Below are 22791 nucleotides of genomic sequence, written 5' to 3'. Positions count from 1 at the left end.
TGCCCGTCGGCCCCCAGCCCCGCGCTCGGAACCCGCCGCTCTCGCGACTCAGCCGGCCTCGTGGAACTTTTCTCTCCCGGACCTGTTTCCGGGCGGTCCGCGCGGTTGGAACGTGTTAGGGCCGAGGTTCCCAGGACTTGGAAGAGGACGGGCGTGGGCAACCATGGCCGGGCAGTGCTTCCCGGTACCCCGGCTCGAGGGCGTTTCGCAGGAGCAGTTCATGGAGCACCTCTATCCGCAGGTGAGGCCCTCTTGCGGGGCAGAACCGCGGGAAGCCGGTGGATACCCGTCCCTAGCGCTCCAGCGGCTCCGAATTGGTTTCTTGCGATCCAGGATGTGGGAGAAGGTGGCTGTCGGCTGAAGGTGGCTGGTTGGCCCGGCGGCCAAGGGAGAGGGCACATGGGGGATGTTGACTGGCTCATCTGTTAAGTTTTCCGTTCCACGTATCTGGGGAGCAGGTTGACGGCAGAGCGCTGGCTACGAGAAATATTTTGCCTAAGAAGCCCTGCTAGCTGCTTAGCGGCCTTGCGGGAGTCTGATTACGAAGTCTTCTACCGTTACCATGGCAACCCAGGGAGGGTTTTCCCCCCCCCCGCCTCCAGTCTTCCATCGGGTTTCCTAAAATCTAGAGGAGGTTTCGCCCCCCAACCCCAGCCAGTGGCCTGAACGGCGCCTGTCAGTCTACGCGAGTTAATGGATCTGAAGAAGTTTTTCACTGCACTGAGCCAAAAGGGGAAGCAATGGGAATCCCCCGACAATCTTCCACTGGTCTTGGATTCTAACTAACGTGGGTTCTAGTTCAGATGTTCCATTCTCTTATACGTATAATTCGAACCTTAGTTCTCAGAGAAAAATAGTAATGGGGGAAAAAAAGTGTTTTTAATTGCTTTGCAAGGGAATCTAGGCTTCAGAAAAACTAAGAATAAAGAGGGCAGCAGATATTTACAGGAAAAAAAAGTAACCCACAGGTTTACAGTTAGCCTGCTCATGATAAAGAAACCCGCCCCCCCAGCAATTTTAGTTGATATTTACACCTATAAGGGTAGTCATTGAGCTACAGTCCTGAGTATTACAAAAGTCAGGGATGAAATTTTTTTCTTTTAGGAGTTAGCAACCTATACGGAGGATTCAAGCCTTAATTTCTTGGGGGACTAGTGCTAGATAGGTTGTTGTCCTCGCTACCCCACCGCAGGACACGTTAGTATAAGATGCCTTCAGGACAGTATTATGAAGACCAAATGATGTACGTATGTGGAAATGCTTTGGAAGATGAATAGCGAAAAGTGTTTTGTAGTTTGTAGGCTTCCCAGACAAGACATACAATATGTCACAAAGCATCACTAAGATTCATAAAGTGGAAAATTACAAACAACACTCTGGTCACAATGTAATAAAACTAGAAATTAATAACTAAATTGCAAAACAAGACATTTTTACCTGAAAACACTAAAGAAAAGCTGTGAGGGGTTATAGTCCTATCAGATTTTTAAACATGTTTTACTATTTAATAGTGTGGTACGGGTGCATTAATAGACCAGAGGAATAAAATAGAAAGTCTGGATGAAGATAGATGTGTGTACACACACACAAGTATTTATCCAGGCTCTGGAGTTATTTATATGTATGTGGAAATTTAACATGTGATGAACGTGACATTTTAAAAATCACTGGGGCAAAGATGAACTTTTAAATAAATGGTGCTTGGACAAGTGGATGGTCACAGTCATTTAGAAAATGATAAAATTAGATTTATATCTGACACCGTACACAAGAGTGATCTCCAAATGGATCAGAGATCTAAATTTAAAAAAAAGAAACTACGTTAAGTACTAGAGGAAAACATGGGTAAATTTCTCTGCAATCTAGGTCTACGGAAGGGCTTTCTAACTATGACTCAGGTGTGATAAATGATTAAAATTGTACATAAAATACAAACTGGGAGAAAAATATTTGCAACATATTTCATTAAAGGGCAGTAAAAGCCCATGTATGTAAAGAACTTTTAAAAATTAATGGGGGGAGGGCAAAAATCTGATTAAAAATGAACAGTTGACAAAAAGATAAAAACGGCATCTAAACACATGAAAAGATGTTCAGTTTTATTCCTAAGAGAAATTAAACTGAGATACCATTTATCTATAATATTGGCAAAAATCAAAAGTTTTTTTTTTTTTTTTTTTTTTTGCGGTACGCGGGCCTCTCACTGTTGTGGCCTCTCCCGTCGCAGAGCACAGGCTCTGGACGCGCAGGCTCAGTGGCCGTGGCTCACGGGCCCAGCCGCTCCGCGGCATGTGGGATCTTCCTGGACTGGGTCATGAACCCGTGTCCCCTGCATCGGCAGGCGGACTCTCAACCACTGCACCACCAGGGAAGCCCAAAAAGGTTTTAATAATAATATTCTTTGTGGGTCTGTGAAGAAACTGGTACTCTCACGTTTTATGCCAAGTAGTACAACCCTCATGGAAGGGAATTTGGCATATCTAACAAAACTACTGATGTGTTTACTTTATGATATGGCAATTCCTCTTTCAGAATTTACTCTGGGGATATATTTCGAACAGTATGAAAATTTCTAGTGTCTATTATGCTTGCGAATTATTACAAATAACCTAAAAACCTATGCATAGGAGACTGATTAAATTGTCCACTTACATGAAGGTGTACTAAGCTGTAAAAAAGAATGAGAAATAATCTGAACTGATAGTAGTGATTTCCAGGATATATTTTTAAATTTTTTTAAAAAAGCAAATTACAAAAACAATACATAATAAGACACTTTTTGTATAAAAAAGAAGGGGAAATAAGAAAGTATATATATTTTTGGTCACTATGCAAAAAAGAAATACAGGGACGATAAGCCAGACATTAATGAGACTGGTTATCTATAGGGGATGAATGATTACGACGTGGGTGATTATAGATGCGGTGACCTTTTTTGTATAATTTTGACTTTGGAGATCACGTTACTGTTTTATATTCTACAGTAATAATAATAATAAAATTAACAAGGATGAGGAATGGTTCAAAAAAACCAACCAAACTCTAATGTAGAATATAAAAGTAACAAGTGAACCTAAGTAAGGAAGAGGAGGAGAAGTAACCTAGGTCACTTTTGAACACAGTACTTTGATTATGTATCAGTCTAAAACCAAAAAGAACCATAAACAATACTGAATTCTAGTTTGTAGACTTTTTTTACAGTGGTATAACTTAGCAATTGCAAAAGCACTTATTGTGAATTCTGGGATTGTACAATTGATTAAACATTGAGGATGATAGGAACCAGGTTTCCCACTAAGAGAAGGGAGTTTACAAATATATAAACAATGAATATTAGAATAAATCTTGTGGTATAAGATCAGAATTAGGTATCCATATTGGAGGTATCATGATTCATCATACATCCATTAATTTGTGTGTGTGTGTGTGTATAGTACATATTGAGAGAGAAAGAGAAATGGATAAATAGATATAACTATATGCATATGCAGAATATGTGTGTGTATATATATATTTGGGGAGGAGAGAGTGAGTATATACACACCTTCATGTGCTTCCTAGCTCTGTCCACTGAGAAGGCCTAGAAGTAATGACACACCAACAGTCATAAACACATTCAGCACCCAGATCATGGTTTCTAAACAGCATTCCCCACTAGAAGAAACCAGAGCTGCTTGAAGAAATGACTAGAGGGCTGGGACAGAGATGTAAAAGGATACTGGATTGTGTTATTTTTCTGTTAAGTAAGAAGTGCTCAGGTAAAATGTCACAAGAGGCAGCTCGAAGGGACTCCTGCTGGCCAAATCTGGGATAACTTGAGCATCAAAATTATATCAGTAGAATATAACTCAGTGAATAAGATAAGTGAATGGAGAAGTGAGAGCTGATTTTTACATTAGAATACCAACTAGTACATGTAGAAGGTGATGGAGTTCTTTTTTTAATCATGATTTTTACACTCATCGTAGCAATACTTGATTGAGACAGGAATTACCAGTTGATCAAAATTAACATCATAAATAATAGGGAAAATATCATGTGCTACCTGATGTGTTGCACTGAGAAAGACACAACATTGCTTTTGTGGTACATTCTTTCCAAAAATGAGTAACCTGAATCTAATCATGAAGAAACATCGGATAAACCCAAGTTGAAGGCCATTCTACAAAATAACTAGCCTGTACTCTTCAAAAATGTCAGTGTCATAGAAGAGAGTCTGATGAACTGTTCCAGAGTAAAAGAGATATAGTAATTAAATACAATGTGGCATCTCAGAAATAGGGAAAAAAATATAGAGGATATTATAAGGAAAATTAGCAAAATTTGGATACAGACTGGATTAAAGTATTATATCAGTGTTAAATATAATTTTGATAATTATTGTTGTTATATAAAAGAATGTCTTTGTTCTCAAAAAATATACTCAAGTTTTAGAGATAAAGGAGCATGATGTCAGCAACTTACACTGAACTAGTTCAGAAAAAATTAAATTATCTTTAATATGTTTCTCTCTGTACACATATAGCAAGAGTGAGAGCAGATGGTAAAGTAAGTGGAGCAAAATGTTAAATTAACAACTAGTGACTCAGAGTAAATGGTATATGGGAGTTCTTTGTAATGTTCTTACAACTTTTCTGTGAGTTTAGAATGGTATCAAAATAAAAAGTTGCAAACAGTATTTGAGTATAAAGCACAAATTTTAATCAGTTGTATTTTTTATCATAAATAACACTCTAGAGAATGCTTTAATAATACTCAGATTTCTCTTGTTTCTAAGCTTATGGTGGCACTTCTGTTTTGTTCGGTTTTGTTTTCCTAATGTTAAAATTTTGTTCTAACTATATTACATGGGTCCTCTTCCTGTTTTAGTTACAGCATGAATTGTCAGAAGGTTTGATTTTTAGCATCTTGGGATAAAGAATCATTTCTTATTTGTTTTTATCCCTTTATTACCAAATACAGCTCCTGATACATTGTTGGTTTTCCCTAATTTTTGGTTGATTTTTTCCACACAGAGAAAACCTCTAGTGTTGGAAGGAATTGATTTGGGGACATGTACAAGCAAATGGACGGTGGATTACCTAAGCCAAATTGGAGGGAGGAAAGAGGTGAAGATTCATGTTGCTGCAGTTGCCCAGATGGACTTCATTAGTAAGAACTTTGTGTATAGGTATTTTCTTCTGAGGTTTATTCTGGGGATACACATAACTTTTTTTTAAACCTTTAAAATATTTTTGCATTATTATACAAAGACCATATAGCATTTTCTCTTTTGGCTAGTTTGATATAATTGTGGAATAGCTTACTAATTTTTAAAGAATGGCTTTTAAAAGACAAGAATTCTGAGCTTACATAATTATACAAAGACATTTCCAAAGACCATTTTAAAAATATGGTGTATACCCAGTACCTTCTGGAGTCATGGAAAGAGCAGAATTTCTGTAACTAAAGTTAGATTCATCTAAAGCTCGGTGTACTGTATTCATTCAATGCTTCATTAATTAGTTGATCCTCCCACATTAGTAATTGTTATCTAGAGTAATAAATTCTAAAGTCTTCCTTTATAACCTATTTTGATTTTTAAATGCCCTATTTTGGGAAGATTTTTAAATTCCAGATTGTTTTTAGATAAGTATAAGCTCATGTTTTCTTTTTCTGCCCTCTCCAGAAATATAAGGCAAGTGGTTGCTATGTTTGGTATAATCTTTTATCAACTTGGATAAATCAGGCTTAATTTTCTTTTTTGTCCAAATAATCTTAAATACTTTAAATGTCCCTCATGGTTGTCATTTTATGCTTTGGAATGTCTTAAAAGTAAAAGATAGTTGACTGCTGTGGAATATCTAAACTTGAAAGCTTTAAATGCTACAGCCTTATAGATTTAGTATGCTATTTATTCCCATGAGTTTATTCCCTTGAGTTTCACTAAAAATGTTAAATTTAAAAACAAACAGCTTTCAAATTCTGAGCACGTGGAGTTCCCAGCGAATTCAGTCTATTGAAAAACCATGTTGTTCACAAAAGACTGATTTTTAAAGAAAGGTGGCTTTCACTGTTCCTTCCAGAGTTTAAAGATGAGTTAAACAGAGCTTCTAATGTCCAGGGCCATTCTTTTCTCACTAGAGTTTCCCAAGTTCATATAGCAGCTTGCCAAAGCATTTCTCGGTTTTTGATCCTTTGAATATTTGCCATTAGAGTTTTGGTTTTTAATAGGCCATGGTTTGAATTTAATTACCATAAATTTTTCCAAGCGTAAGAACTTTTCATTTTTTATTAAATCAAGAAAGTGGAAGAAAGTGCTGGAATGATGAGCATTTTTCAGCCTGCAGTTAATGATGTTTATTTTCCAGGGAGCCCAATGCTGTAACAAATGGGTATTGAAACTTCATCTTGAGCTGCCTTGATGTTATGTCATGTCCTATAAACTTTTCAAAACATGTTTTTGAAGCACATATATTATGTAATAGTTCCTATTCCAGCTTCCTCTAAGCCTTTCACTGCAGTTCCTAAGGAGTTGCAAGATTAGTTTCTTAGAGTAAGAAGGAAAATAGATTTAGTCATTTTTGGCAGTTATCAGGGAGTAGGAAAGAAGGGAGGCATCTAGACCAAAGCCAGAGACTAGAAAGTAAGAAAACCTACGCACATATATAATTATTATCAGTTCAGTTTAAGGTTGCATTTCTGCTTTTTAAACATTTGAAGATAAATATGTTTCCAAGTCTTAGCTTTTACTTCTCTCCTCTTGGTAGCTCTAAGTGTTCTTCCAGAGTCAGTATACTATAAAAAAGAAGAGCCTTGTGCAGTGAAAGGATACTGTTGGTATTCTTCTGGCCATAGATTTTTTTTAAAGTCTGAATCTTATGTAAGCTTTGCTTCACTGCTTCTACCTATCACATCATCTGGCTCCTACCATCATCCTGCTCTTGTTTGTTATACCTTCATCATTCCTGATCTTGATTTTGCGAAGCAGCCTTTCCAAAATGGGGAGCAGAACAGTGAAGATTTTTTTCTTCTTTTTCTAAATGTTGGTAACTACTGCACGCTGCTGCATTATCATTGTTGTTAACCCCACCATCTGTCCTTTATTGAACACTTACTATATATCAGGTACTGTGCATCCTAGATTATATTACTCTTTTGAACTTCTGTGAGGTAGATTTTTTTAAATAATAATTATACAGATGAGGAAATGGAAGTTTAAAAACGTTAAATAACTTACCCAAGATTGTATAGCTCTAAATGATGGAACTAAGACTTATACCCAAATTTGCCTGACTCCACCAAGTCCTAATAATCCTCAGCCCTCTTTGATACTACCTCCATTACTGGTCTGTATGTCAGTCCAGACAAGTGGAGCTTATATAGCAGATGCCCTTCTTATTGAAACATGCATGGGATAGATAAGACCTTAAGGCCAAGTAACTTAACAATTCATATACCTCATTTCCTCTTCTCTCGGCTTAGTTTCTGTAGAAGCTCTGACAGGTACTACGACCTAAAGGAGAAGGTTGCTGGGGCCACCCGAGTTCTGCTTCTATGGACTGAGCTACTCTATCTGGCCTCTTCTTGTAAAGGTCTTGGGTCCTCCCTAGTAAAAAAGCTAAGCCTTAGCAACTGCACCAATTTCAGAGGTAGTTTTGGCCCAGAGAGGCTTCCACATTGTTCCCAAATTCTTCAAAGATGCTTTGGTAGGAATGAAGAGTATATAGTGAGGTCAGAGATGGAAAACATTAAACAAATAAATTTGTTGATATTATTAGCCAAAACTATAGTAGTAGATTGGTCTGAGTAGATGACAGACTCCTTTCTTCTCTCTTGGAGTGCTCACTCTACATAGTTATCAGCAGTGTGTCCTCAAATTCTGATTGACACCCGCTAGTCCATAATCTGGCATCAGACTCACTTACCTTTGCAAGAGGATACGAGGCAGGAAACAGTATTCCAGCAGGATAGAATCAGTGGGAGTCCTTATACCAATCCAGAAGCCATTTTTTGGCTCACCAAGTGACAGCTTACTTGTAAGGGAACAAGACTGACTATAGAGGTGGATGCAGAAACACCCTAGCTTAGTTGAGCCACTTAGTCCGCAGAAACCAGCAGCGTGAAATGACTCATGACCTTAGCTTCTCAGTTCCTCCAGGGAACACACTCAGTTACTGAGTTGCACTGCACACAGAGAAGCCAGGTCCTCTGCTTCCTAACAAGTGGCTGTAGTCCACTCACCATCCTTCTAGTCTAGACATAATAAATAAAGGGTCTTTTTATTTTTATTTTTTTTTGGCTGCACTGCGCAGCATGCCAGATCTTAGTTCCCCGATCAGGGATTGAACCTGTGTCCCCTGCAGGGGAAGCATGGAGTCCTAACCACTGGGCCGCCAGGGGATTCCCAAAGGGTCATGTTTTACAATAAACAATGTTACCTGTTCTAACAGCTGACATTCCACATTTCTCTTAACCCAGTATGTTTCTAGGAAAACATTGCAAGGTCATCTTCTTACAAGGAAATCTTACCTCCCCAGTACAGATATCAAGTGGAAAGATATTTGAGAATAAGAGTGAAAGATTACAACTCTTAATCAGAGGTGTGGAGGACGGAGTACAGTGACCCAGATGCTTTTGAAGTCATTGTCTCGATGTTCCTGATAAGGTATCATCTGCAGATAGGGGGCAGTACATTTGATTCTAGAAGGTTGAATGGATAGGATGTGACGCAGAGAAAAGCTAGCTCTTCAGGCTCAAGAGCATGAGGTAAAGGAAACAAACTTTGCTTCTGTAGTGTTCAGCCCTGTTCACCAGGATGGAAGGAGACAGGCATTTGGGCAGAAATATTTAAGAAGAATAAAACCTGGTCACTTCACTGGAATTCCTGAGCTATTCCTCAGAGGCCTGAAATGACAGAGGGTGGTACAGGAGGATGAGAGCAGTTTTGTGTGCTAGTGCCAGAAGGCAGGCAGGTTGGTGTGAAGCAGAGGGGCTTTGTCTTCATTGGACTGTTTGCTTGTTGTCTCTTCCGAAGTAGCATTGGTATTGATAACTTGCCCCATTCATCACAAGACTTGTTTTGCCAGGACACTTGAAAATTAGTAGCAATAAAAGTTTGAAAGTTGGTGTATTTCCAAAGATACCATATATACCATAGAACCAGAAACATTTTTCTTAACAGCAACTTGGAATAGGAGTATATTGATATGAGAAGGATCCATCTGTACTGTAGATCTATTTGAAATCAAAATTTCAGACAACCTAGGTCAAATAAGCTCAATGCTAAATGAATTTTGAAAATTTAGAATTCCGCATAATAGGTTATAATAAAAATTATGGATATTGTAAAACAGAAGATAGATCAAACTCCAACAAGCAGTGTGTGTGTGTATATATATACACACACACACACACACACACACACACATATATATACACACATATATATATATATATAGTGACTAGAGTATTACTAGATGATGTATTGTTACTAAGTCCAAGGATTCTTTGGTGTTTATTTCAGAACTTTACCTTTTGGCAAGTTGGTTCAGAGGGCAGCTGAAGAAAAGCATAAGGAATTCTTTATTTCAGAGGTAATTGCTTTTAACACATTTTCTTAAGAAAGCATTAATATGTAAATACTAAATTATTTTCTTATAAAAGAATATTAGATATGTAAGAACTGTAGCCTTCCATATATCCTAGCTGTGTTATTTATTAGGTCTCAAACCTTGTCCAAATTATCTTTCTGTGCCTCAGTGTTCTCATCTATGAAACAGGAATAATAACGGTACCTATTTCATAAGGTTTTTGTGACAGTTAACTAAATAAAATCCATAGAGTACTTAGCACAGTGCCTGACACGTAGGAACCACTCACTAAATGTTAGCTATTAATATTACTTCCTCTGAAAATGCTTTGGTCTGATATGCCAAGTTCAAATGCTAATGGAGAACTTTATTTTCATATCTTACTATTAGACTATTTCTATATTATTGTTATTATCAATGTGATTTCTATTGTATGTATTTACTATAATATTTGTTCAGGATTAAATGCAGAAGAATTCTACTTACTTACATTATAATCCAGCTTTAAATAATTTAAATGTCTTGAGATAAGGCATTGAGGCTTTTATAAATACATTTTAAAAAATTTACTCTTATCTCAAAAGCACATTTGAAAAATAAACTGCTTTTTAAGCTTTGAAGAAAGCTATTGTCTGCATCTGAGCCAGCTGGGCTGCTGGTCAGTTTGGTGGTAAAAAGTGTTGTGTTTTCACAGTTCTCTCATCGGCTGATGTTTACACTAGATCCACCAGTATCCCTACAAACTCCAGAAATCTGTATTCTATAGTATGACTAGAATATCTACTAAAACTCAATCCATTAGCTGTACCTGAAAAGTGTTTTTTAACTTTACAGCCATGCTTTAACATACATGTTCAGTTGCCCTTTGGTATCAGTCCTTTCCTGTCCAAGGGTAATGAGTGGCACAGATGTAAATAGCCATGAAATGTCAAGTGAAGTAAAAGAAACAGAGACAAGATAAAGGGATTAAAGTCTAAAAATTAGGGTGAGTGTGTAAGTAAGATGAATATGGACTATTAGTTCAGTTCTCTAGGAAGCATACGCTGAGATGGAATTAGGACTACAAAAGGTTTATTGGGAAGTAATGCCTGAGAAAGGAAAGGAGAGGATTGAGTAGAGGGTGCCATCAGGCGGTGATACAGAGCTGACAGTCTCTCTGCCAGCTCAGTGTGGAACTCCTGAGCGAAGACGACCTCTTAGAGGAGTCCTGTCTTGGGTAGCAATGTCTAGGCCTTTTACCATCTTGCTTAGTCATTGCCTGGGGCTACCCCACGAAGAGCCTGACCTTTAGTTCAAAGGGTGAGGTGGACCTGCAGGAGTAAACAGCTGGCAGCTGTAACTTAATCACACTCCTTGCAATAAGTTATGAATCTTTTCTTGAAGGGCAGTCTGCGGCGCATCTCTGTACCTGCCACATGAATTTACCTTTTAAATCCTGAAACATTAGAACTGGTAGAAACTCTTAGAATTTTAAAGAACATACTTTGAAATCTATTTAGCCAGTAGTAAATTTATGGAACTTATCTGATATGGTACTAGTTAAAATTTTAAAAGCAGTGAATCTAGGAGTTGAGTAAAATTTATGAACAGAGATGTATAATATATTGTTAGGGTAAATGAGATATATTTTGAAGTTTGTGTTATAATGGTCAATGTAAGTATAAAAGAGGCAGAATTCTTGAGTTGGGTTGCCCCTGTGCTTGACCTGATATATCTCAGTTCTCTAATTATTACAGGAAATGCAGGCAATACAGTGCTTCATAATTCAAATAGTTCCCTATTAGAGCTACTCAGTGAAGTTATAATTGACTATTTTTTAAAGCATCAACTTAAACTTACTACTATGAAATGACATATTTCTAATTCGTACATGAGCTGACTCTTAAGGATTTGGTTTGAGAATTATGTGATTAGGGATAAACTTAGCTTTATAAAATGCAATGTTTCAGATTTTTAAAAAATTATTTTTAAAAGTATAAAGTATTTTATTTATCTTCTGTTCTACATTTATATTATATTAGTTTGTCGTTGGCCCTTAACAGTGCTCCGAGATCATATGTGCTCTACAAATGGGAGTTCTTTTAAGTCTTAAGACACTGTTAAGATTGTAAATAGTTTGGAGTATAAAGTCTAAATTAAGCATTGTGGCTTTAGATGTGGTATGTGTGTGTCGCCTTTAGGATTTATTTTACTTAATGTTTTGTGGATTCTGTCGTTATTACAAGCGGCATATAGAGACATTTCTTCATACAGCCACCAGAGAGCATTAGTAGAAAGGGTAAGAAAATGGAACTTTTTCAAAAATGACTTAAGAGGGTTAGCTTTTCAGATTCATTTCCTTCCATCTTTACTTTCTAATATTTTTTAAGTGAATACTGATGTTGTTTTTCTTTGGAATGTTTAAGGATGAGAAGTACTACCTACGATCACTTGGAGAAGACCCTAGAAAGGTAAGAATTCTGAATGTAACTAGTTGTCTAATCTCTCCACAATTGAGAAATCTGTTCTACTGTTTATTTTACAGATGGCCATTCAGCTAATAAAATACAATCTAAAATAATTATAAAAATCCTGGATAATTCATATATATGTATTCAGAATCAAATTGATATGGACACAGTGTTAAGGAGTGGTCCCTAAAATGGTCAAGTCAGATTCTATCTTTTCTCTTTATGGCACTATTATTTCTTTACCTTCTTTTATTCTTCTCCCGTAGTAGTACCCACAGGTTTTATGTAATTGATAACATTCAAGTTGATGACTCCTAAACTTAAATATTAGAGTAGATGGCAATTGTATGATTCTTGCTTAAAGTAGGAAGAACTTTTCTATTAGTGAAGCATATTAAGCTTAACAATAGTGATATTGTTGAATGTCTTGGTACATAGTCTGTCATCCCTTCAGTTGAAAGGTCATGTGTTGGCTATGGTCACATCCTAGTATTTTAAAGCAGTGAGCAGAGTTTTGCCCCATTCCTCCTTATTATCATGGGCTCTGATGGCAGCCTTAGATAAAATAAGCATTATGCCAACATTGTGTTTATTATTAAAATTCTCATTATGTTTCTCTCAATGCAGGATGTTGCAGATATCAGAAAGCAGTTTCCTTTATTGGAAGGAGATATTAAGTTTCCAAAATTCTTCAAAGAAGAGCAGTTCTTTTCCAGTGTTTTTCGAATTAGCTCACCAGGATTACAACTTTGGACCCACTATGATGTATGCTACATAAATGAGAAATCTAAAACTACAGTAGCTCTTTAGAATTTATGGACTTAACATTCAGTTTCAACTTTATGGAGGTTACCCCAAAGATCTTTGACATGTAATTTGCTGAAACATGAGGTTTGAAAACAGGTGCTCTGCAAGGCAGTGGTATGGGAGTGAATTATTTTAGTTAATGCCAAAGCCTAGTTAGTTTCTTATATTTGCATTTCTCTGTAGTCTTATTCTTGGTTCCTCATTATATATATACTAAGTTGTTTTTTTTTTTTTTTTTTTTTTTTTTTTGTTACGTGGGCCTCTCACTGTTGTGGCCTCTCCCCTTGCGGAGCACAGGCTCCGGACGCACAGGCTCAGCGGCCATGGCTCACGGGCCTAGCCGCTCTGTGGCATGTGGGATCTTCCCGGACCGGGGCACGAACCTGTGTCCCCTGCATCGGCAGGCGGACTCTCAACCACTGCGCCACCAGGGAAGCCCAATACTAAGTTTTTTGACGTGTTTTTTTTTACATATGAAAAGTGGACCAGATGAGGGGGAAAGCTGCAAAAGTGGGAAAAATGTTAAGGTTGTAGTATGAGGATGTTGAAGTGCTACATGACTAGATGGAACCATTGTTGAGGAGAAAGGCAGAAGTTTGTGGAGAGCCATTTCCAATTATAAGAATTTGGGGACACCTGAAGGTCTTAGGCTGTATATCCCTTGAGAATGTCAAGTGTCTACTGTATTTATTGAGCAGCAAGATGTGTAGAGTATTGATCTTGATCATTTATCTGTGGTGTTACAATTTTATTTGCTTAAACATATGCATATAAGTATCTAAGAATATTAAAAATCTAGTATTGTGTTTGGTTTGGTGTTGGGTGGAGAAATTTAGAAAGCTTAAAGCAATACCTAATAGGTTTCTAAAGATAAAAGAATATTTTGAAAAGTTCTGAGTTAAATTTAATAAAGTTTTAGAAGTGTGTTTTACAATTTAGCTGAGGCCCTCGGGAGGATTTTAACATAGTAACTCTATAATTAAATGAGATAGATATAAAGTCTTAGCATATTTTTTAAGGTTTTATTTACATAAATGATAAGGTGAGAAAATGATGTGTTAACTCAAACTTTTTAACTGTATTCAATGACTATATTTTATGTAGTATCCATTTTATCTTAAATATTATAAAGTTTTTCTTAAACATAAAAATAAGTCAAAGGAATGTTAGTTATATAGTTAAAGTTTACATAAGTCAAGGGTTAGTGGTAAAAGGAGAAATGCTTAGGTAGAAGTGATATGTACTCAATAAATAATCATGAATATATCTTGCTTAGTATATATTTTAATTCCTTAGCTGAGAATTATGTAGCTCTGCCTTTTAACATTTTTCAAAGTTTGTACTAATGTAGTGTACCCTTACAAACACAGGAAAAGTCAGGATTGCTCCATTATTAATAGGTTCATCAAGAAAATTTGCCAAGTTATAGTCCTATAGAAATAATTTGGAAATCAAGATACATACCTATAACCAAATTATGGTTGGCCATATAGTAAAAGAGTTTAGCAGTAGTTGCAGCAGTACCGTGTATTTTCCCAACACCTGGTTTTCCTAAGTGCTTTCAACCTGTTGTCTAATTTTGGCCTTATAGCATTCCTTGACAGATAAGTAAAATAGATACTTACCAAGGGGAGCCTCAAATAGGTGTAACTATACTTGCTGTCAGAGTGGTGGGGCAAAGGCAAATAGTTTTCTGACTTCAGATTTCCTAATAGCTTGCCAATCCTTCCCATTTTAAGACAGTGTTGGAGAAATAACGACACAGTTGTGTAACACAACTGTTTTCCTTGTTAAATTAGAATATTACTATAAGTTTTAGGTAATGTGAGTCAAGCTTTATTAAAGGATAGGATTTATGGTTAACTGTTTGGAATACCATTGGTTCTGTGTATTTGAATTTTAGATACTGCTTATTCATAAGTTCTTATTCGTCTTCAGGTAATGGATAACTTCTTAATACAAGTGACAGGAAAAAAGCGTGTTGTACTATTCAGTCCTCGGGATGCCCAATATTTATATTTATCAGGTACTATTTTTTTTAAGCTTAAATTTCTGAAGTTTTATTTATTCAGTTAGTTTTTTTTTAATCTTTTCATTCTCATAGAAAAACTTTTGTAGGGCTTCTTCCTAATTATGATGTATTGTATTCTCCATTGTGTACGTGTATACATGTGATGATAGGCAATATGAAGAACGAGATTTTCAGATTATCTTAATTATATTACATGGAAGTCAATGGTTATAAATAAAGGATGGGTTACTGAAAATTGTCTTAGGTTTCAGGAGAATAGTAATCATTCTCACATTGTGAGTACACAAAAGTAGTTGTACAGGAAAAAAATATAAATATTCAAATTTATATTTGTGGTTACTTTTTAAAAAATGCTAACTGCTCAATCTATATTATCCTTTTTTGGAACTTTTCAGGTACTAAATCGGAAGTACTGAATGTAGATAACCCAGACTTAGCTAAATATCCACTGTTTTCCAAGGCTAGACGGTATGAATGTTCCCTTAAAGCTGGAGATGTATTATTCATTCCTGGTAAGATTTCTAGACTTAAGTAATTTGCTCTTTACAATATTTGTACTCTGTCATCCATCCATTATATGATTATTTTAGTAAAAAAAATTGTTAGATGTATCCTGTCATATACAAGATGATTTTTATACACAGATGTGTGTGTTTAAAATATGCTTAGACAAATTCTTACAGTATTAACAATCTTGTTTTCAAAGGCAACCTATAAATATATTATATATATATAATATTATACTCTAAGTTCTTTATTCTTTTATTAAAGGATATCAAACAAGATACTTTATATCTGGGAGAAGATTATACCTCATTGTACTTTTAAAATCATTTTGTTTCTAAAATATTAACATGTTTTAGAACTGTCACTTAAGTATTTACCAAGAAATAGTAAATATATTTCAAAGCCAAGAGAGATTAGAGATTTTATTAAATATCAAAATGTTACAGTCTTAATACCTATGATATCTTTTGTGTGCATTATTTTTCTACAGTCTGAATTAGTGTCACTTAATTTTTTTGAACAGTAAATAGGCATTAGTTATTGTTAGTAACCAGTGATATAATTAACATCTGTAATTATTATGCAAAACTGGATACCTGAAGATTATAGATTATAAAATCATAATTAAGATTAAAGGGATGCATTAAATTCTATTTATATAGTTTTATTTTCCATTTCTAAGTTAATATGTTTAATAACTTTTCAGTGATAATAAAATTAAGTTAAAAAGTATTAATAATAATATGATGTTCTCATTTGGGACTAGAGTATAAATTCTTTGAGGACAAGGAACCATGCTTTGTTAATCTTTGTATTGTCCTGATAAAATGTCCTTCACATAACTGTGTATAAAAATTTGATACCTTGGGGCTTCCCTGGTGGCGCAGTGGTTGAGAGTCCGCCTGCCGATGCAGGGGACACGGGTTCGTGCCCCGGTCCGGGAAGATCCCACGTGCTGCGGAGCGGCTGGGCCCGTGAGCCATGGCCGCTGAGCCTGCGCGTCCGGAGCCTGTGCTCCACAACGGGAGAGGCCACAGCAGTGAGAGGCCCGCGTACGGCAAAAAAAAAAAAAAAAAAAAATGATACCTTGACTTCTTAATCTTCAAACAACCAGCACATTTTTTTTTAACATCTTTATTGGAGTATAATTGCTTTACAATGGTGCGTTAGTTTCTGCTGTATAACAAAGTGAATCAGCTATACATATACATATATCCCCATTTCTCCTCCCTCTTGCGTCTCCCTCTCACCCTCCCTATCCCACTCCTCTAGGTGGTCAAAAACCACCGAGCTGATCTCCCTGTGCTATGCAGCTGCTTCCCACTAGCTAGCTATTTTACATTTGGTAGTGTATATGTGTCCATGCCACTCTCACTTCGTTCCAGCTTACCCTTCCCCCTCCCTGTGTCCTCAAGTCCATTCTCTACATCTGTGTCTTTATTCCTGTCCTGCCCCTAGGTTCTCAGAACCTTTTTTTTTTTTAGATTCCATATATATGTGTTAGCATACATTATTTGTTTTTCTCTTTCTGACTTACTTCACTCTGTATGACAGACTCTAGGTCCATCCACCTCACTACAAATAACTCAATTTCTTTTCTTCTTATGGCTGAGTAATATTCCATTGTATATATGTGCCACATCTTCTTTATCCATTCATCTGTCGATGAACACTTAGGTTGCTTCCATGTCCTGGCTATTGTAAATAGTGCTGCAGTGAACATTGTGGTACATGACTCTTTTTGAATTATGGTTTTCTCAGGGTATATGCCCAGTAGTGGGATTGCTACAACCAGCACATATTTTTTAAATCCATTGCCATTATTTAAATTTTGGGAGCATGGTTAAGGGTGATGCAGTTCTCCCTTATTCTGTATACAACCTTAAAGGGAGAAAAAAAACAAAACAGAAATACTGAACATTTGCATATATTTTGAAGTAAGAGCAAAATCCCATCTTTGGATGTAGATTTAACAGAATGGTTACCTTTTTTCCCTGTTACATTGAATTTGGAAAAAAAGGTTCTGAAAGAAAGAGTAGTTAAGATTAAAACCATGTTTGGAACCTAGTTTTGTAAATCAAAATATTTTAAGCTTTTGTTTCTCCTAGAGCACTCAGAATGAGTTTGTTTCTAAAATTTAGCATCTTATAAATCTTCCTTTCTCCTTTCCACAAGATTAAACTTTTTTTGGATGTGACTAGTATTTCATCTTTATTATATTGTAGTGTTGCTTTAGTATTTCTGTAGCACCTGTGTTCTGAAAATACTTAGACTCAATTGAAAACAAAGAAGTAAGCTTTCTAGTGGAAGTAAAATATTAATTAGCTCTATGATAAAAGTTTACTCATCCTCTCCACAATCAAAATATTTGCTTTAGTTTTATATACTTATTATAAAGGAACTGAAAGAAATATAAGACAATTATAATTGCATTAGAAATGTAAAACTGAGGAGGCTACAGTGAATGCAGATTCAAGCAAGTTAGAAAACCAAATGCAGCTTGCACAGGAAGTCTTTGAGAACAAAAGTACTGTACTGAGTCAGAAAAGGTCAAAGATACTCCTCAAATAATTGAAATGTTCTGTGTATAAAAAATGAACACTTTTGATGTGGTTGTGTGACTCAGGAAGTATAAACAAGTAACACAAAACACAGCCTCAAATTACAGAACTACAAAACAAATATAACTTTATTATGTCTTTCAAGTTAAAAGGAAAAATTGCTACTTCCAAAGGTTTTAAACGTAGGGTTGTGCTATTGACACTTTAAATTGGTTGGCAATTCATAAAAGTTAAAATGATTCTGTTAAAAGCTGGGAGTGTGCTAACGAAGGGATCTAGTTACAAGAATTATTTCTTGCATTGGCTATAATGCAATTCGTGATATTTCACTGACATTTTGGTTTTTTTTTTTTAACTGTAGCTTTTATTTTTAACTTTTTTTTTTTTAACTTCTCCAGCTTTATGGTTCCATAATGTAATATCTGAAGAGTTTGGAGTGGGAGTGAATGTCTTTTGGAAGCATCTTCCATCTGAATGCTATGATAAAACGGATACCTATGGAAACAAAGATCCTACAGCAGCATCAAGAGCTGCACAAATTTTGGACAGAGCCTTAAAAACCCTGGCTGAACTACCAGAGGAATACAGGGACTTCTATGCACGGCGAATGGTCTTGCACATTCAAGACAAAGCCTATAGCAAAAACTTTGAATAAATATTGAAGTGAATGCAATGAGCATAAACTTTTAAATACAGTTCAACTCAAATATTGGAAAAGTATAACAAGATGTAAATTATTTTTTTAAAGATTTATCCTTTGTTAAAATAGGAAAGATAAATCAATCTCAGATTTACAGATTAAATAAGTATGAAGGCATGTTTGTGTGGTTTCTACTTAATACAGATTGTTATGGTTGAAAAAGTGCTGCAGTGGGACAGCTCTTTAGCTTTCAGGTGCAAATAACAAAATCCAACTTAAAATGACAATAAGAAAATGTATTGAATCATTATACATGAAGTCTACTGATAGAAAGGGCTTCAGTATTTCTATTCCAGTGATTCAGAAGGGTCACCAGGAACCTTTGGGGGTTTTTTTTCTCCCCTGTTTTCAACTGCAGCATTGGCATCATAGTAGTGCTGGCTGCCCTCGTGGTCATGGGATGGTTGCCAGTAGCAGTTGGGGCTGTGTGCATGTTCATTTACATGAAGTGGAGGAATCAGGGAGGATTCCAGGGACCCTCTTAACATGCAAAGCTTTCCCAGAATTTGCCCCAGATGCTTGGGTCTCATTGATCTAAAGTGGCTTAGACCTGTCCATCCCTGAGCCAGTCACTGGTAAAGGATATGGAATAACTCTTAGGTCAGTTGGAGCTACTGGAGCTGGAAGTAGAATCCGCTGCCCCTGAGACACATGAGGTAGAATGGATAATTTTTAGAATCAGAATCCAGATAAGGAAAAAACATGGGCAACGAACAATATGTACTACATTAATCTTTTGAGCTTTTTATAACATACAGATGCCTAGGCCCCATCCTTGTAGACTCTGATTCAGTATTTTTGGGGTTTGGCATAGGTATCTATTTAATAGAACTCATAGATTGTTTTGATACATAATTAGGATTGAGAACAACTGGATTAGATGATAGTGATTTGGACTATTAGTTTTGTGATTTGTCCAAAGCAAATGTTTAATCTGATCCTGGTTTTCTTGGTACCCAGTAAACGTTAGGCCTGACCTTTTTAGTTTTTGAATGTCAGAAAATATTCAAATCAGTTTTAATTTATACCTATGGCTAAACTTTAACCTAATTCAAGTTTTTCCCAGTAGATGTTTTCTGCCTATCCCCCTTTTTTTAAAAAAAAAATTTCTTTTAAGAATGAATACATGAGATCCCAATAACGTCATTATTGAAGACAATCAGCGATTATATGTGGGTCTGTGCCATTCTTTGTTTTGCACCTAGTAATTTTATTGCAGTGTCATTGAAGAAAGACCATATATATTTACTGAATACATATGTGCCCATCTAAAGCAATCTGAGTACATTGATTTAGTACATTTTAATTATGGAGAAAACTTTCTCTCTTAAAAATAATTCATCCATTCATACCGTGTTTGAAGTTGGATTAATTTCAGGTATAAAAAGCAAATTACAACAAATAAGAAAGGAAAAGTATATAAAAAATTGTTCTCAACTTAACAGGCATCTTTGGGAAGAGAGAATGAAGTTACTCAGGTCAACAAAAGTAAGTCTGTCAAAAAATTGTTTTATATCTAATTATTAGATTTTGATTTTTATTATTTCTTAGGTTAAGCAAAGAACTTCTTTAATGATTTTCTTTGGGAAGAAAAAAAAAAGCAAAACACCTTTTAGTTGGAATAGTATTTAGAGTCAGCTCTTTAATAAACCCTTTTTTTTTAACCAGTAAGAGAATCAGGGCAAAATATGTATGTCCACAGTCATGTGGAAAACTAGGAAGTAAAGCTGAGATTACAATTTGCCTAACGAATATTCATTTTAATTGTTTATTTGGAAAGTAAACTGGACTTTAGGCAAGTTAATCTCCTAAGAAGCTTATTTTCCTCATCTTTAAAATAAAACTTGAACTTTATAGGATTGCTACAGAAATAAAGGAGATGGCTCAAGGGCAGGAACATAGTTGATGGCTGGTGCTAGCTTCCATTTAATATTCCTTTGCTGAGAGATTTGAGGTAGTTCCTGTTGCAACATTAAATTATAATATCTACAATACTGATGAATCCTTTGGGAGGTTTTATTTATTTTTTGGGGGGGGTTTTTAAAATTCCTGGTCATAATTTTTAATGTTAGGGTCTTTTATGTTTATTTTTTCGGCCACGCTGCACGGCATGTGGGATCCTAGTTCCCTGACCAGGGCCTGAACCCATGCATTGGAATCAGTCTTAACCACTGGACTGCCAGGGAAGTCCCCTAGGGTCTTTTATTTTAAATGCAAAATATTTTAATCTTTTTTGCCTACCTAGCTGAGACCAAATGAGATGTTTTTCATATATAAAATAGTACACAGCATGTTAGCTGCAACTTGTCAGGAATTCCAAATCTCAGAATTTTGTTGCTGAAAGGGATCTTAGAAATCATCCAGTCAATCCAGATTGCTTAAATGACTGTCTAGGCTGACACAGCTGGGTGATAGAAACTTGAAATTATAGTTGTGGTGCCCAGATTAGTAACTCTCCATTCTTACCCTTAGGTGCAGCTCATCTCAGATACTTAGGGATACATTACATAGTTATTCTCTGGTTACATTTCAGGGGCACAAAGGAATTTTTTTCCTCTGCCAGCAAAACAACTCAATGTGCTGCTTGCTACACAGACAAGAGATACAAAGTAAGACTAATGAACAGGTAGACAGCAGAGTGTAATATAAAAATGGAATAGTATGCAGTCAAAGAATGAGACAGGTATATGTATGTACTGGCAAGGTATTTTCCCAAGGTAATTAAATGAGAAAAAGGTTTGAAACTATGAGTACAGTACGATGCCATTTGTGTAAAAGGTATGCTGTAAGTAAACATTTATTTGTATATGCATAGAATTATCTCTGCAAGGATACATGAGAAACCAGTGATAGTGACTGCCTCTGAGGTTAGACAAGTAGATGGGCAGACTGGAATTTGCAGTTATTATCTGTTTTTTTTTTTTTTTTTTTGCCCTGGTATACATTATTCTTTCAAAATAAATTTTAAAAATACACGTGAAGATTGTAATTTTTTCTTCTCACAAACATTAACAGTATTTGTCTTGGTACATAATTACATCTGAATTCTATTTATTCAGTAATTTCAAACTTGTCACTTCGATGAAATATCAAAACAAGGGAAACAAGGTCAACATGGCTTATTTTCTTTCTATCCTTCTGAACAGCAGCTATGTGAACATTTGGAAAGAACCTTAGTAATGAGGCTTTTCTTACCCATCTAATGTTGCCAACAGACATCAAAGCTTAATCTAAGAAGTTGGCCCCCCCCGCAAAAAAATGCAGGAAGCAGGAATGCACGTCTGGATGGAGTTGGAACTGTGCTGCTGTGACTCCTTCCCCCAGTGCTAAAAAACAGATATAGTCAGGAGGAACTAACACAGATTGGTAGTCACCCACATATCTCTGGTGTTACCTTACAGTCTTTTTTCAAGCATACAGGCCATGGGTGTTTGGGTGTCTTAGATACACCTAAGTTATATTGTATTTTTTCAAGTTCCATTAAATAGGATACTAAAATGACCATCCTGAGTGACTCTGCTTGTCTCTACCACTAAGAGCTGCTTGGCCTCTCTGCCTTTGTAAAGAGCAACCTGAATTCACAGATGTCTATCTACATGAATATCTTATCATCTAAAGCATGTTTCTCTTAAAAGCCCTTAAATGAAGTGTAACAGAACAGCTCTTTTAAGAATAATACCTTTTGTTTCATATTTTCCCTCTTAAGCCTTAGTCTATCACACATCTCCATCCTCACGTGCTGGAACTGTTCTGTCTGTACTGTATCCTCAGTGCCTAGACCTTCTTTGCCCTTGGTGGGGCTTAGACATTGCATGAATGAAATGAAAAACAGATCACACCATATTCTAACCAAGTCTCTTGATGACAGCTAAAGGAATACAGATGATTAGCGTAGAAAAGGAAGAACTTACTTATTTTTGAGAGATTTTGTTGTCTAGGAAATCCAACAGAAGGAAATGATGCTATTTTCTGTGGAGCAATTTAAAGGAAAGAAGAGATGTATTTTTATAGGAAAGGTTCAAAGTTGCCTGTATGAAAAAACATGGAGGTTAATGAAAACACACACAAACCCAAACTGGCAAAGTGGAGAGAAATCGCTTCCTTCCAAATAACGATCTAAAGTTTTAACAAATATAGTAACAAACAGCACATCCAAACAGAC

At 35.9% G+C, this 22791-nt stretch overlaps 1 protein-coding gene across 2 annotated transcripts; it reads left to right on the top strand.

The window, feature by feature from the left end:
• The first annotated feature begins 47 nt into the window (after nucleotides 1-47).
• TYW5 (tRNA-yW synthesizing protein 5) lies at nucleotides 48-19405 on the top strand. Of its 2 annotated transcripts, XM_081243266.1 has the most exons (8): nucleotides 48-241; nucleotides 5016-5170; nucleotides 9506-9575; nucleotides 11978-12022; nucleotides 12650-12787; nucleotides 14768-14855; nucleotides 15257-15373; nucleotides 18328-19405. In XM_081243266.1, the coding sequence occupies exons 1-8, from the start codon at nucleotides 164-166 to the stop codon at nucleotides 18582-18584; spliced, it is 948 nt and encodes a 315-aa protein (XP_081099392.1). In that variant the 5' UTR covers nucleotides 48-163; the 3' UTR covers nucleotides 18585-19405. The 2 variants fall into 2 exon arrangements, with proteins under 2 accessions (XP_081099392.1, XP_081099393.1); XM_081243267.1 differs by lacking the exons at nucleotides 48-241; nucleotides 5016-5170 and adding an exon at nucleotides 8595-8647.
• The last annotated feature ends 3386 nt before the right edge of the window (nucleotides 19406-22791 follow it).

This window comes from Mesoplodon bidens, assembly GCF_964165515.1.
Source record: "Mesoplodon bidens genome assembly, chromosome: 8".
Taxonomy (NCBI): Eukaryota; Metazoa; Chordata; class Mammalia; order Artiodactyla; family Ziphiidae; genus Mesoplodon; species Mesoplodon bidens.
Note: the sequence above shows the minus strand (reverse complement) of the source record. Positions and strands in the feature narration are given on the sequence as shown.

Excerpts from the sequence above, each read along its gene's own strand:
- TYW5 (XM_081243266.1), top strand. The coding sequence starts at position 164 with ATGGCCGGGCAGTGCTTCCCGGTACCCCGGCTCGAGGGCGTTTCGCAG. Across the intron at positions 242-5,015 it reads TGGAGCACCTCTATCCGCAG|AGAAAACCTCTAGTGTTGGA; the intron begins GTGAGGCCCTCT and ends TTTTCCACACAG. Across the intron at positions 12,788-14,767 it reads AACTTTGGACCCACTATGAT|GTAATGGATAACTTCTTAAT; the intron begins GTATGCTACATA and ends ATTCGTCTTCAG.